This window comes from Nanorana parkeri, unplaced genomic scaffold, assembly GCF_000935625.1.
Source record: "Nanorana parkeri isolate BGI_ZX_2015 unplaced genomic scaffold, ASM93562v1 scaffold377, whole genome shotgun sequence".
Lineage (NCBI taxonomy): Eukaryota > Metazoa > Chordata > Amphibia > Anura > Dicroglossidae > Nanorana > Nanorana parkeri.
Genome location: NW_017306645.1, coordinates 857477 through 870122, shown reverse-complemented (window position 1 = coordinate 870122; position 12646 = coordinate 857477). Strand labels below are relative to the sequence as shown.

At 41.7% G+C, this 12646-nt stretch overlaps 1 protein-coding gene across 1 annotated transcript in view; it reads left to right on the top strand.

Moving 5' to 3' along the window:
* Positions 1–12646, top strand: part of SLC12A5 (solute carrier family 12 member 5) — an 87164-nt gene that overhangs the window by 56684 nt on the left and 17834 nt on the right. The window contains exons 10-17 of the mRNA XM_018559043.1: positions 4039–4137; positions 5257–5314; positions 9373–9547; positions 10706–10824; positions 10970–11068; positions 11260–11379; positions 11951–12055; positions 12172–12340. Coding sequence (XP_018414545.1) covers positions 4039–4137; positions 5257–5314; positions 9373–9547; positions 10706–10824; positions 10970–11068; positions 11260–11379; positions 11951–12055; positions 12172–12340 — 944 coding nt within the window. The remainder of the gene's footprint in view (positions 1–4038; positions 4138–5256; positions 5315–9372; positions 9548–10705; positions 10825–10969; positions 11069–11259; positions 11380–11950; positions 12056–12171; positions 12341–12646) is intronic.

The following is a 12646-nucleotide window of genomic DNA, read 5'->3' as shown; positions in this document are numbered from 1 at the left end:
TGGGCCCACCCAGGCTGAGGCACCGGCTGCAGTTCCACCATTGTATAACCCCCCCACACACACACACTCTTTATACATGGCACCCCTTTACCCTAAGGAGAACTATGGGGAAAAGCCTTAACCCCATAGTTCTCCTTTAATACCAAACCTGCACTGTCCTTTTGTAATAGACAATGCATATACATCTGCTTCCACATTCACAGCTGTGTGTAAGGTTGTCACACTTGAATATAAATGTAGCGATGTGACACTTATGTAACTTTTGCTGTGTCACCTTTTGTTCTTTGTTAGTCACTGTTATAGGTTACAATGGAGGTGCCAAAATGACAGTTCATCGTTTTCCTGCAGTTACTGAAGTCATCTGTGTTTTTAAATATATTGCTTCCCAGTACATTGCCTTCGACTGGCCATCTCCTGTTCAGATAATCTGATGAATCTATTATATAGCAATTGTAATAGAATTCTTATTTTAAACATGATTACATAAAGCAGTTTAAGAAAAATGAATCACATTCCAGCCTCTGCTATAACCTTATTTCCTTTTTTAAGGTAAAAATGTCAGTATCAACTGGAATGTGTAAGACCCCTCTAAAGTACAACTGTACTGTAGGTTACCATCAGTGAGCATGTATTTGAGATATTATTGCATTTGGAGCTTGAAGTAATTTTTTATAAAACCTTCACAATTTTACAAGCTTGCCCTTCCATGTTATTGCACTTAATGTCAAAATACTGTTTGTAGATTAGCCACTAAAACAGGGGTGGGCAACTCTGGCCCTCCAGCTGTGCTTTACCTACAAATCCCATCATGCATCTGCCACTGGGAGTCATGCCTGTTGCTGTCAGAGTCTTGCGGGGACTTGTAGTTTCACAACAGCTGGAGGGGCGGAGTTGCCCACCTCTGGACTAGAGGGAGGCCTTCTCCCTGGCTCAGTACAATTCCTATTTTGCTCTCTCTGAACAACTGTTAAAGAAGAACTCCAGGCAGTTAAAAACGGAATCCTTGCAATGGAACTACCCCCGCACTGCAAGTGTTAAATGCTCGTTTTGGTCTAGGGTGTAAAATAAAAAAGATATACTCACCTTAACCTCGGTCCCACCTGGCTACTAGACCGGTCCCTCCAGCCTCTTCTTCCCTGGGCTCTGGCGGTCTAAGCCCCGCTTATGTCATCACAAGTAATACAAGTCTATTTGCTTGTATTATACGCGGGGACGCCGAGGGGCTCACAGCCGGAGTGAAGTGGGAGAGAGCTGAGTGGTCACTGCCGCAGGACCCAGGTTCGGGTGACTATATCTTCTTTATTTTACACCCTAGACCAAAACAAGTACTTAATCCATGCAGTGCGTGGGTAGGCCCACTGCAAGGGTTAAGTTTTTACCTGGCCAAAGTTCTTTTTTAAGATATCAGCCACACCAAGAGCCCATTGTTTTCAGTAAATTGGCAGTCTTACAGACTAAAGCTTGGCCCAGTGGGAGATTCCTCCATTCACACAGTGTAGAGTAGATGGAGAAATCTGTTGCACTTTTTCCATCTGACCATAGAAAATGTGCAGGTAATCTATTTGTGTATGGCCAGCTTTACATTGAGGGAAGAAGCAGTAGAACTCAACCATTGTGTAGCAATGCAAAACAGGAAACAGAGCCTGTGTATGTAATGAGAAAATATGGCTGCCCCTGGGTACTTATATAATTATACAGTTGTAATGAAAATTGTTCAACCCCCATTGCAAATCAGGGTTACTGGAAACATCTGCATTGAAATAGGTCAACGCAATGAATGTTTTATGTGGTTTCCCCAAATGTGTGCTCACAAGAACACACATATGCAGAACAGGTCTTGTCTCAAGCACACCTGATACAAGTAATCAAGGGCTTCATTAGTTGTTCCAGGTGTGCTTGAGCTAGAACACATGAAATATCTGAACTGGCTAGGGGTTTGTTGAGTGTCACGTTTGACTGCATGTTAGAAATATGACTAAGTCAAAAGAATGGTCAAAAAAACATTCAAACAAGGAACAAGACGACAAAAGATAGCAAAGGCACTGAATGTTCCTAGAGATGCCATTGGAAGCTTAGTTCAAAGTCAAGGGAACAGTGGTTACGCTACCAAATGTTTCACTGAAACTGCCAAAAAACAAATCTGTCTCTGGTTTATAAGCGCTTTCTGGCTTTTATCACAAACCTAGCACATCAGGCTTCTCGTCTCTTGTTAGTAGTTAGGCAAAATATTGCACCAATATTGAAGGTGGTAATTTTCCTTACGTGAAACAAAAAGGAAAAAGCTGCATCCTTACATCCTGTTCACACTCGTCTTCCCCGTCCTACAACCAGCTTCCTCTAGGATGGGTTGTAGGATGGGGATGAAGAGTGAGAGTGTGACCAGGAAGCTAAACTCACTAAGATCTTAAAAATGCATTCAAGTACTGGCACCGTCCTTCCTTCTGGTGGGGGGGGGGGGCTACTTATGTTCCCCATGGTCCATGTGTTTGTTGTAAAGTAGTCACCGCCAAGCTCACTCCTGTGATGGACTACAATGTCATGTTTAGTGCTCATTCACACGGGAATCGGCCGGCATGTACAGCTCCCGGGAAAGACAGGTGCTGCACGTGATTAGTAGGCAGCCCCTGTCCTTCTCTAAGGAAATACGCGGCCATACGCTGCCCTACGCTCACCTGGCCTGCACGTCCGTGCGGGTGAGCGTACTCGTACGCTGACAGGATGGATCCTGTCTGTGTACGAGCCGGGACACACGCACCCGTACAGACTTGCATTTGAGGTGAACGTAGGGGGGCGTATAGCCACGTAGTCCCATAGAGAAGGACAGGGGCTGCGTACTAATCACGTGCAGCACCTGTCTTTCCCGGGAGCTGCCCGATACGGCCGTGCACGCAGCTGTACGTGCCGGCCGATTCCCGTGTGAATGAGCCCTTAGTTTACTAATTTGTATTGAGATTTTATTCTATCACAGGAGTGAGCTTGGAGCGGTGGCTACCTTAGAACACACACAAAGACCACGAGGAACAAAAGTAGCCCCCCCTCCAGAAGGAAGGACAGTGTCAGCACCAAATCAGTGATGATTTGAGGATCTACAGCCAGTGATACACAGATAAGATACATTCTTGTTAATAGTTAAGGTTCTTGAATGCATTTTTAAGAGTCCCTGTTTAGTGTCCCTTTAACATACCAAAATGGAGCAAATAAAGGAAGATCTTCATGAGGACTTGCATTACTTTCGAGGTAGGAAGTCAGCTGCGAGTTTGAAGTTATATACCATCTTCATTCTAAATACTTCCAGCCCTAGTCATGTTCTGAGACTTCTACATATTTATCCATGAATGTTATTGAGCCTCTTTTACATAAACCTTTTTATGACAATTATGTCATTTAGGTTAAAAGAGGTTTACAGTTTAGTGGATAAGTTGTTGTAACTGATTACCACCTCTTCTGACATTTCTTCCTGTGTGTTTGACTTATCAAGGAGATACAATCTCCGTTCTCGTCTTCATTACACTCAGCAGCTTGCGGTTTGCGTCGACCCCACCTGCCTTGCGTTTGATTAGGAGAGAAGTATCTGTAGGAGGATGTAATTTGAGCATGAGAATATTCCGCCTGACAATATTTTTTTAATCACTTTTCACAGTTTGAGTTAATTGAGCTTTAATGAGAACCCATGTTATCACTTCTGCCTGGTGATTTAATAAGCAAATTCTTTGAAAGCAAGCACCTCTAGTTCGGCTACAGAAATAGTGCGCTTTATCAGTCGCTGCAAATATTATTCACCAGCAAAGAACGTCTCCTTCAACATGGCTGTGACCGAAGGCAGGCAAGTAGGCTTCATAACAAAGAGCAGAAACGCCTACCCACCTTCGGCTAAATTAAGGCTCAACTGGGGTGAAATATGAGTGAATGCGTGAAAGGCGGGGTGTGAGTAAATCATGCAAATTGCATGTAACTTTATACAACAACCTTCTTGCTGAAAGTCACGTTTTTCTGCAACTGTTGTCTATGCAATTCTTATTTTTTCCTTTTTCATTACAGGGATTATGGCTGGTTCAAACAGGTCCGGAGATCTCCGTGACGCCCAAAAGTCCATCCCTATAGGAACTATTATGGCTATTGCTACCACATCTTTTGTGTGTATCCTTTTATGATGGCGGTCGTCAGTTGCAGATTAAATTAAGGGCAGAATGAGTGGCTGCCAGGGGCCCCAGATTCCCGGAGGGGTGGGCGGGGCGCACAGAGATACTGAAAAATGTCTGCATTTCGGTGCTTTTAATGCATAAGTCATTTTCAGCTTTGCAAGTCTCTAGACTTTTTTCAGATGATGATCAACAATGGATCATGTTCCTCTCAGTAAAGGTTTGCTTTATATGTATCAATTGGAAACAGAGAAGACAGATTTGTAGGTCAAAAAGAACAAAAGCCTCTCAATTAAGGCCGGTACACACCAGCTACGGTGCGTTTCAGCACGATTTGCTGCTGGAACACATCCTGGACAGCTTCCTGCGTTCAGGGGCGGGAGGGGGCGTGACGGTGCGTTGAAGTAAATGGCACCGCAGCCATGCCCCCTCTCGACTTTGGGTGACCGGATATACTCCTGTAACCAAAAACAGTAGTAGAAGGTTTGGCTTTACTTCTCTTTTAAAAAACAAACATCCTATGCTAAACACGGGGCCCTCTGTATGTTTAAAGTTATCAAACCTACAAAAAGAGGGACACAGGTCCACTACTCTTTTGGTAATATATTATTTTCTAATGATTGAGGTCATGCCCATTTTGTTCTTTATTCTCATATAGTTCTTACTATGTCATACGTGCCCTTGAATGTCATACGTCTCTTTGAATGGCACCTCCAACACTTCCTTCTCAAAGCACATGCAGTGTGGCCATGCACTGCACTGCCAAATATGCTGCATGCACATTTTTTGGGCTGCCTTAACACAAGGCATGTTAACTTGCGCTGTAACATGCTATGTGTGCTAATGCAGCACAACAGTGTAGAGGGCACTTTAGGGGCCGCTAATTGCAGTATTCAACCCATATAAATCAGATTTCTTACTTATTTGCAAAGGTCAACTCTGCCCTGCTGCAAAAAACTGACCCTATTTCTCCTCATAACTCATGCAGCTTTAGGTACAGATTTAAATACAGATTCAAATACAACACCACATGCTATGGAAATACTTATGAAAACCAGAGTGTAACATTCACAAACACATTTAAAACGATGTAACTTTCTCCTTTACTGCTGTACAGATATTTCCTCTGTTATTCTGTTTGGCGCATGTATTGAAGGGGTTGTCTTAAGAGACAAGTAAGTATTCCAAAACTTTATTCATGTCTATTAATTACAGGTGCACCGAAATGGAAATTTCAAAACCGAAACAAAACTGAAATAAAAAAAAATTGTCAGACCGAAACCGAAAGGGGGAGGGCTGTGGAAATTAAGGATTCATTTCTCGCTTCATCGTTAAACTTTTTGATCGTTTAAAATTATTTTGATCGCTAATGAAAACACTCACCTCTCCGCCGGCTTCCGGGAGTCCCGTCGGCGATCCGGTGACGCCACGGACATCGACGTCACCGTACTCCCTCCCCTTCCCCAAGTGGCTCCGTCAGCTAACGGAGGGAAGGGGGGAGGAGTCCGGTGACGTCGATGTCCGTGACGTCACCGGACTCCTCCCCCCTTCGTTAGCCTGACTGAGCCACTTGGGCCGGTGAGTTTTCCCAAGAAACTTTCTGCACGAGCGCCAGCCAAGGCATTGGCCTATACACATACAGCACAGCAATGAAGTCACAAAATGAACTAGGATCACACTAATCCAGCACGTTATTATTCTGAGTTCCCCTACTCAAGCTGCGGTCATATTGAGTGGGGCACATGAGATTAATAACGTGCTGGATTAGTGTGATCCTAGTTCATTTTATTACTTCATTTCTGTGCTGTATGTGTATAGGCCAATGCAGTTGGATCTGTATGTGCGTTATAATTAATTGAAATTAATCGATTAAAAAACATTTCGATTAATCAAACACGAAAATTTTAATCATTACCAGCCCTAATTTTTTTATAAACTTTTTAATTTTTTAATATTCATTTTTATTAAATATTTTTATTTTTTTACTTTACAGTTAGGGGCTTCGGGGGAAATATTGGGGGTCTAAACAGACCCCTGATATTTCCCTTTTAAAGTAGAAAAAGAGATTGAGGACACAGAGTCTTCTATCTCTTTTTCTGTATCCCCTGTTATCAATGAACAGGAATCCTCTATACTGAGTGTTCCTGTTCATTCATAACTTGAGAACAGAGTATGTATACTAAAACTACAACTATGAATGAACAGGAGGTGATGTAGATAACTTCCCATTCATAATTGAGGATATAGTAAACATACTATGTTCTCAATTATTCACAAACGCTCAGCGAGTGTTTGTAACCGCTCTCCTCTCTGACAGCTGTCACAGGAGACTGATCGAGCTGTGCAGGGAGGAGAGCTCAGCCTCCTGTGACAGCGCGGGCTGTCTCCACCTACATACGGCCCTGCCGGACTGTGATAGGAGGCTGATCGGTGTGGGAAGAGAGACGCCGGCCACTCACAGCGCTCTCCTCCCGCAGCTCTCGGCCGGCTCTCACACTTTCTCTCCTGTGTCCCAGCGGGGAATAAAGAAAGCAGGGATGAGCCGCTGTATCGGCAGAAAAATTGCACTTTCGGCATTTAGCCAAAAGTGCCATTTTCTCCCGATGTTTCGGCGGTCGATATATCAGTGCATCCCTAATATTAATATATATTTAGTATATATGAAATATATTAGGAATAAATTAGCAAATGAAATTATTAACTATATATAAGCTATATATACAGTGAACTTCCAGCTATGGACCATGAAGAATTGTTAGCAAGCAGCAAATGAGCCTTCACTGATCTCTGCAGCTGCAGGCTGTATAAAGCAATTCATCTTCAAAGTCCATAACAGAAGCACTAACATTCTTCAAGTCAGGTCTCAGCATTCTGCTCGTCCCTGTCCCTGTACACGTGCTCTGTGTTTACATTAGAGATGAGAAGTCTACCAAATTAGTGCTGGGAGGGGAAGCAAGGGAGGCTGAACTGGTAAAAGTGCTTCTCCTGTAAATATTGAGGATGCATTTCACCTCAGTGCCTTCAGATACAGAGGTCAGGGAGGTAATGTGTTAAAGCTCATTTGCTGCTTGATAAGAAAATGTAAATACAGTGGTACCTTGGTTCACGAACTTAATTCGTTCCACGATTCTGATCGCGAACCGAATCAAACTGTGATTAGACCACAATATCGACTAGAGGAAGCCACGGCCATGTGTCAGAGCAGGGAAGATGGCTGTGGTTGTGTTCGTCACCCGATGCGAAGTTCGCGAACAGAAGCAAAATGTTGCCAAACTTGCTGTTCGCGAACCGAATTGTTCGAGAACAGAAGCGTTCGTGAACTGAGGTACCACTGTACTTGAATGTCCATAGCGTGACCAGAGTTGCACTTTAAAGTAGAACTATGGCCTCCCTTGAAAAAAAAAAATGTGCTGCAGCACTTAATTATAGGTGCATCTGGATTTTCAGTTTTCTCTTAGTCCCCCTGCAAAATCCCACAAATGCCTGGTGATCCTGCTAATGCAGCTTTCTGTGATGGTGTGGCAAGGATGTTGCACTGCTCCTGAATTCAGAGCAGATCTGCTCCTGTCATGTAGGCTGTGCCGGCTTGTACTACAGTGAGATTAGAAAATGAGCTGCAGTGACTGGGAGGGGGAGCGTGAGACACGAAAAAGAAGCATTTGGCTCAGTCAGGGAAGGTAAAGGAAGTTTTTTGTATTCTTTAGGAGGATTTTGCATCACATGGTAATTGGATTCAAGACGTGTTTGGACTGCCATATAGGGACATCCGTTTTATGGCATTCCTGCCACTAGATGGAGCACAGGAGATGCTCAGCTCCATCGAGGGGTGGGAATGCTGTGAGAATGGCATTCAGCTAGCATATGGCTGTGGGAAGTTTTATAAACTAGCCCTAGGTGTTCTTTAAAATATAATTTTATTAGCCCTGAGTAACGTAAACATCTTTATTTCTTTTGATAGACTGTGCAAATATAATTCCATACATGCACATTAGGGTTAATTTACTAAAGGCAAATAGGCTGTTCACTTTGCAAAGGAAATTTCCCTTAGCTGTGTAAAAAGGGCAAAGCTCTGCTGACTTTACATTTTGATTGGGTATTCTGTGCAAAGTGAATTTTCACCACATTCACTAAGCGAATTAAACTTCCCATGGAAAGTGAAAATTAATTTTGCAAAGTGAACATGCTGTACTGACTTAATTATTCAACCAATCAACCTATAAACGGATCTGCTAAGGCAAAATTTCTGCACTTTCCAGTTTAGGGGCAAATTCTCCTAAAATATTGCTACAACCACCACTCCCCAAACTAAAAACACTTGGGCGGAGTCATCTGCAGAGCAGATGACTGGAAAAGCATATTATCTGTGTGTTATACATGGAATGTATTACCATAGGGATGCACAGATACCGGTTTTTCGGTATCGAGTTCCGATATTTCTTTCCGGTACCGAAAGCCAATACCAGAAGTCCCATTAAGGAAGCAAGACGGCATGTAATAACTCGCCACCTGGCTTCCTGATTAGTCTGGAAGCCGGGCGGTGTGTAAAGTCTCACCACCTGCCTTCCCGATTAGCAGGGAATCCGTCTGCATGCTTCCTCATCGCCAGGTGACGAGAAAGCATAGAACTGGCTTTCTGGCCAATCTGGAAGCTGGGCACAGTGTAATGACGCAGGCCCCAGCTTCCTGATTGGCCGGGAAGACGGCTCCATGCTGCCTCGTCACAAGTAATTAGGAAGCTGGGCTAGCTGCCCGGCTTCCTGATACCAGAAGCTCAAGTATCGGGCCGGGCATATCGGTATCAGAGCATCTCTATATTACCATGTAGCAACATAGTTATATTGATCACTGTAGCAAGCTGTGACATTGATTCCTGGGCTATAAGAGCGCCCTCACTGGCCCCTAATATAGTCTTATTGGACAGGGGAAAGATAGCAGAGTTTAGTTATGGCATCAGCCTTGGAACACTAAATCAGAGAGGGTCACAGATGTTTTTCAGGGTAAATAGGTAATAGCATACATCTTGTGATGTGTGCTCTGTGGCAAGAACTTAAATTGAACTGTTAAAAATGGAGTACAGGTTCACATTACATAGATAAAAGATGGAATGACATCACATCTTACTTTCACTGCTGATATTCTGTTTCTCTTTAGTTCTCTGGATATTTGCAAACATATCTTAACTTTCTGATTTTCTAAATTTTATACTCAATTTCACTCTGACTTTCTCTTGCAGGTTTGGAGAAGCTGTGAATGGGAATTTAGTGGTGGGAACACTGTCCTGGCCATCACCTTGGGTCATTGTGATTGGGTCATTCTTCTCTACATGTGGAGCTGGTTTACAGAGCTTAACAGGAGCACCAAGACTTTTGCAGGCCATAGCTCGAGATGGAATTGTGCCTTTCCTCAGAGTAAGTCACAGATAGCCAACAAGAAGACAAAAAGCTGACTGGTGATAAAAAATAAATGTATGCTCATAACAGTCAGATTGTTCAGGGGAAAAATACCTGTAGGCAGCAAACATGTAATATTGTAAGCTTGTTAAATATATATATATATATTTCTAATTCAATACATTTTTATTAACAAGTTATAAAACAAGTACAGAAATAAACAAAGTTGATTATTAAATATATTTTAAAACATTTACTAGATTAAAACACAGATAATATTACATTATTAATTAGTATTACTAAGCTGAATTCCATGAGTTTGGGATGGTCAGTATTTTTAAAATATTATTTTAAATGTAAGGCTTTAGATGTCTCCCTAGCAAAATGGGAGAAACATTCTTTCCCAGTGGGGGTATATATTCCAGCTGGTCCTGACGATACTTACATTTCAAACTATTATCCAATGCTACAAAATATCTTGAAATCCTTGGATTCTCATGATCGCCTTTTTCATTCATGGTTTGGGAGAACATTAGTTTTTAACATGGACATACTTCAGAGACTTCTTTATTTGTTCCAAACTGTACCAGCGTACATTCCCGGGTCTTACTTTCAACAGGTGTGCGCAGCTTTGTTTAAATAGATCTGGGATAAATGTGGTTCTAGGCTAAGGTATGACATTTTAATTAGACGTAAGAGGGATGGAGGTATAGGTCTTGGGTACTTAGAACCTTATTATGAGGCCAGTCTTCTCACCCACAAACTAGTTAATTATTATAAAGGACATAAACCTATACCTGTGCATTTAGCTGTTTGTCTGGAGTTCAGCTTTAATAAAAATGATGGAAAAGGTAAACTAATAAACCCAGATGTTCATATTGATTTACGAAGTAAACAGTTTAGGATGGTTTAGATGCATATTAGATACATCTGTAGTGTGTCATACTTGTGGGTCTTTTAATAAACTATTTCACACTAGATTCATACATCTTTCTAATGGGATTCCATTAGACAAATGGGTGAATTCTGAGTGAAAGTTATACAAAAACCTTTATAGTAAAAGTTGTGTGAATCTTGTGTGAAAACATTTTTAAATAGATCCCTTAATGTCTGTACTTAATTCCGTTATAAACCTTAATATAGTAAGAGACATGTTTTTCCCTTCTATGTAAACAGGTTTTTGGCCATGGCAAGGCTAATGGAGAACCAACGTGGGCCCTGTTGCTGACCGCTTGCATCTGCGAAATTGGCATCCTCATTGCCTCACTGGATGAAGTTGCACCTATTCTTTCCATGTATGTCTCCTATATCTTTGGTCTCAGTGTTTGCCTTTCTCCTTTTTTTCCATACTTACTTAACTTATCTTGGATACGTCTTTAACATTTCCTTTCCTCTAATTTTCTAGCTTCTGTCTCTTTTTCTTCTTTTCTATAACTACAGGTTTTTCTTGATGTGTTACATGTTTGTTAACTTGGCCTGTGCAGTTCAGACATTGCTCAGGACTCCGAATTGGAGGCCTCGCTTCAAATATTATCACTGGTGAGTGAAGGCCAACTGTACTGAATTAGAGACCTCCACACCCAACTGTCCATAATAATGGCTATCTGAAGCCTGTTTTCTTACTTCAAAGTGTTTTTCTCACATTTTTTAAGAATAAAGGATGTTCTCTTGAGCTTTGGACTAAGTTTCCAAAATATTACAAATATGTTCTGTGCCTTTCTCTTTTACAGGACCTTATCTTTCCTTGGTATGAGTCTTTGCCTTTCTCTTATGTTTATCTGCTCTTGGTATTATGCTCTTGTAGCTATGTTGGTCGCTGGTCTTATCTACAAGTACATTGAGTACCGAGGGTGAGTAAATTGAAACCAGTTGCACATATACACATATAATTTTAACTTTGAAGCAGTTTTGCAAAATAACCTAAAATAAAAGCATGTTCAACTATTGGGAATTAAAAAACTTGGCATGAATTAAATTAGACTCCCACCCAGAAAAAAACTCAGTTGATTTATTTATATACAGGTTTACTCTATTTTTGTTAGATTTTTGCCACCTGCATATCTGTTATTAGCTTGCAAACATTTGTGACAAGTTAATTACAATGGTTGCAGCATTTTTTGCACTTCAAACAAGAATATACAGTATTTTAGATGCAACTAGAAAGGTGTTAAAATCTGGAGTATAGCAACATCTGACTCAATGCACCAATATTCCAACACAGGTACATTCTAGAAGAACTGTGTAAAGCCTTCCAACATCCTCACTAACTTTCATTAACGTTTCTTTTAAATGGAGCCCAATGCGAACACATCTTGGTAACACAAAAAGCTCATCCATCTTTTTGTTTAATGGTGAAATAGTATGTGTCTCTTCAGCAGAGGAAGGCAACAAAAATATTTTACTTGATATTTGTGTGTGCAGGGCTGAGAAGGAGTGGGGAGATGGAATTCGTGGCCTGTCCCTTAGTGCTGCGCGATATGCTCTTCTAAGGTTGGAAGAGGGTCCTCCACACACCAAAAATTGGAGGTATGTGTAGGAAGCCTACCTATCATGATACTTTTCTGTAAATAATCCTACAAAAAAAAAAAAAAAAAAAGACACTTAGGTTGAATTTTAATAGCTGATTTTCTTCTTCTTTGTAGACCTCAGTTGCTTGTGCTGGTCCGAGTGGATCAGGACCAAAATGTTGTTCACCCTCAGCTTCTCTCTTTGACCAATCAGCTAAAAGCTGGCAAAGGTCTGACCATTGTGGGCTCAGTGTTAGAAGGAACCTATTTGGAGAATCATCCGCAGGCTCAGCGTGCTGAAGAAGTAAGGAGCATTTAATGTTATACAATATATACTCTAGCCACAACTTCTTTTTGTGTTTTGGATTAGAACATCAGTAAGGTGGGAAATGCTGTCTGTGGTGTGTCCAAGTTGTAAGATATCTTTCTTCTTTTCATGTTCTGTCTGATGTCTGTCCCCTGGACAAGAAGTTTGAACAAAATCCCCCATATGGTGACACAAACAGCAATAAAATCCTATGAAAGGTTTTAAACCTTGCTCACGCTGCTAGGAAGTATGTTTCCCCCCCCCCCCCCCCCCCCATGCCCCACTGTGGGGGCTCTCGTCTCC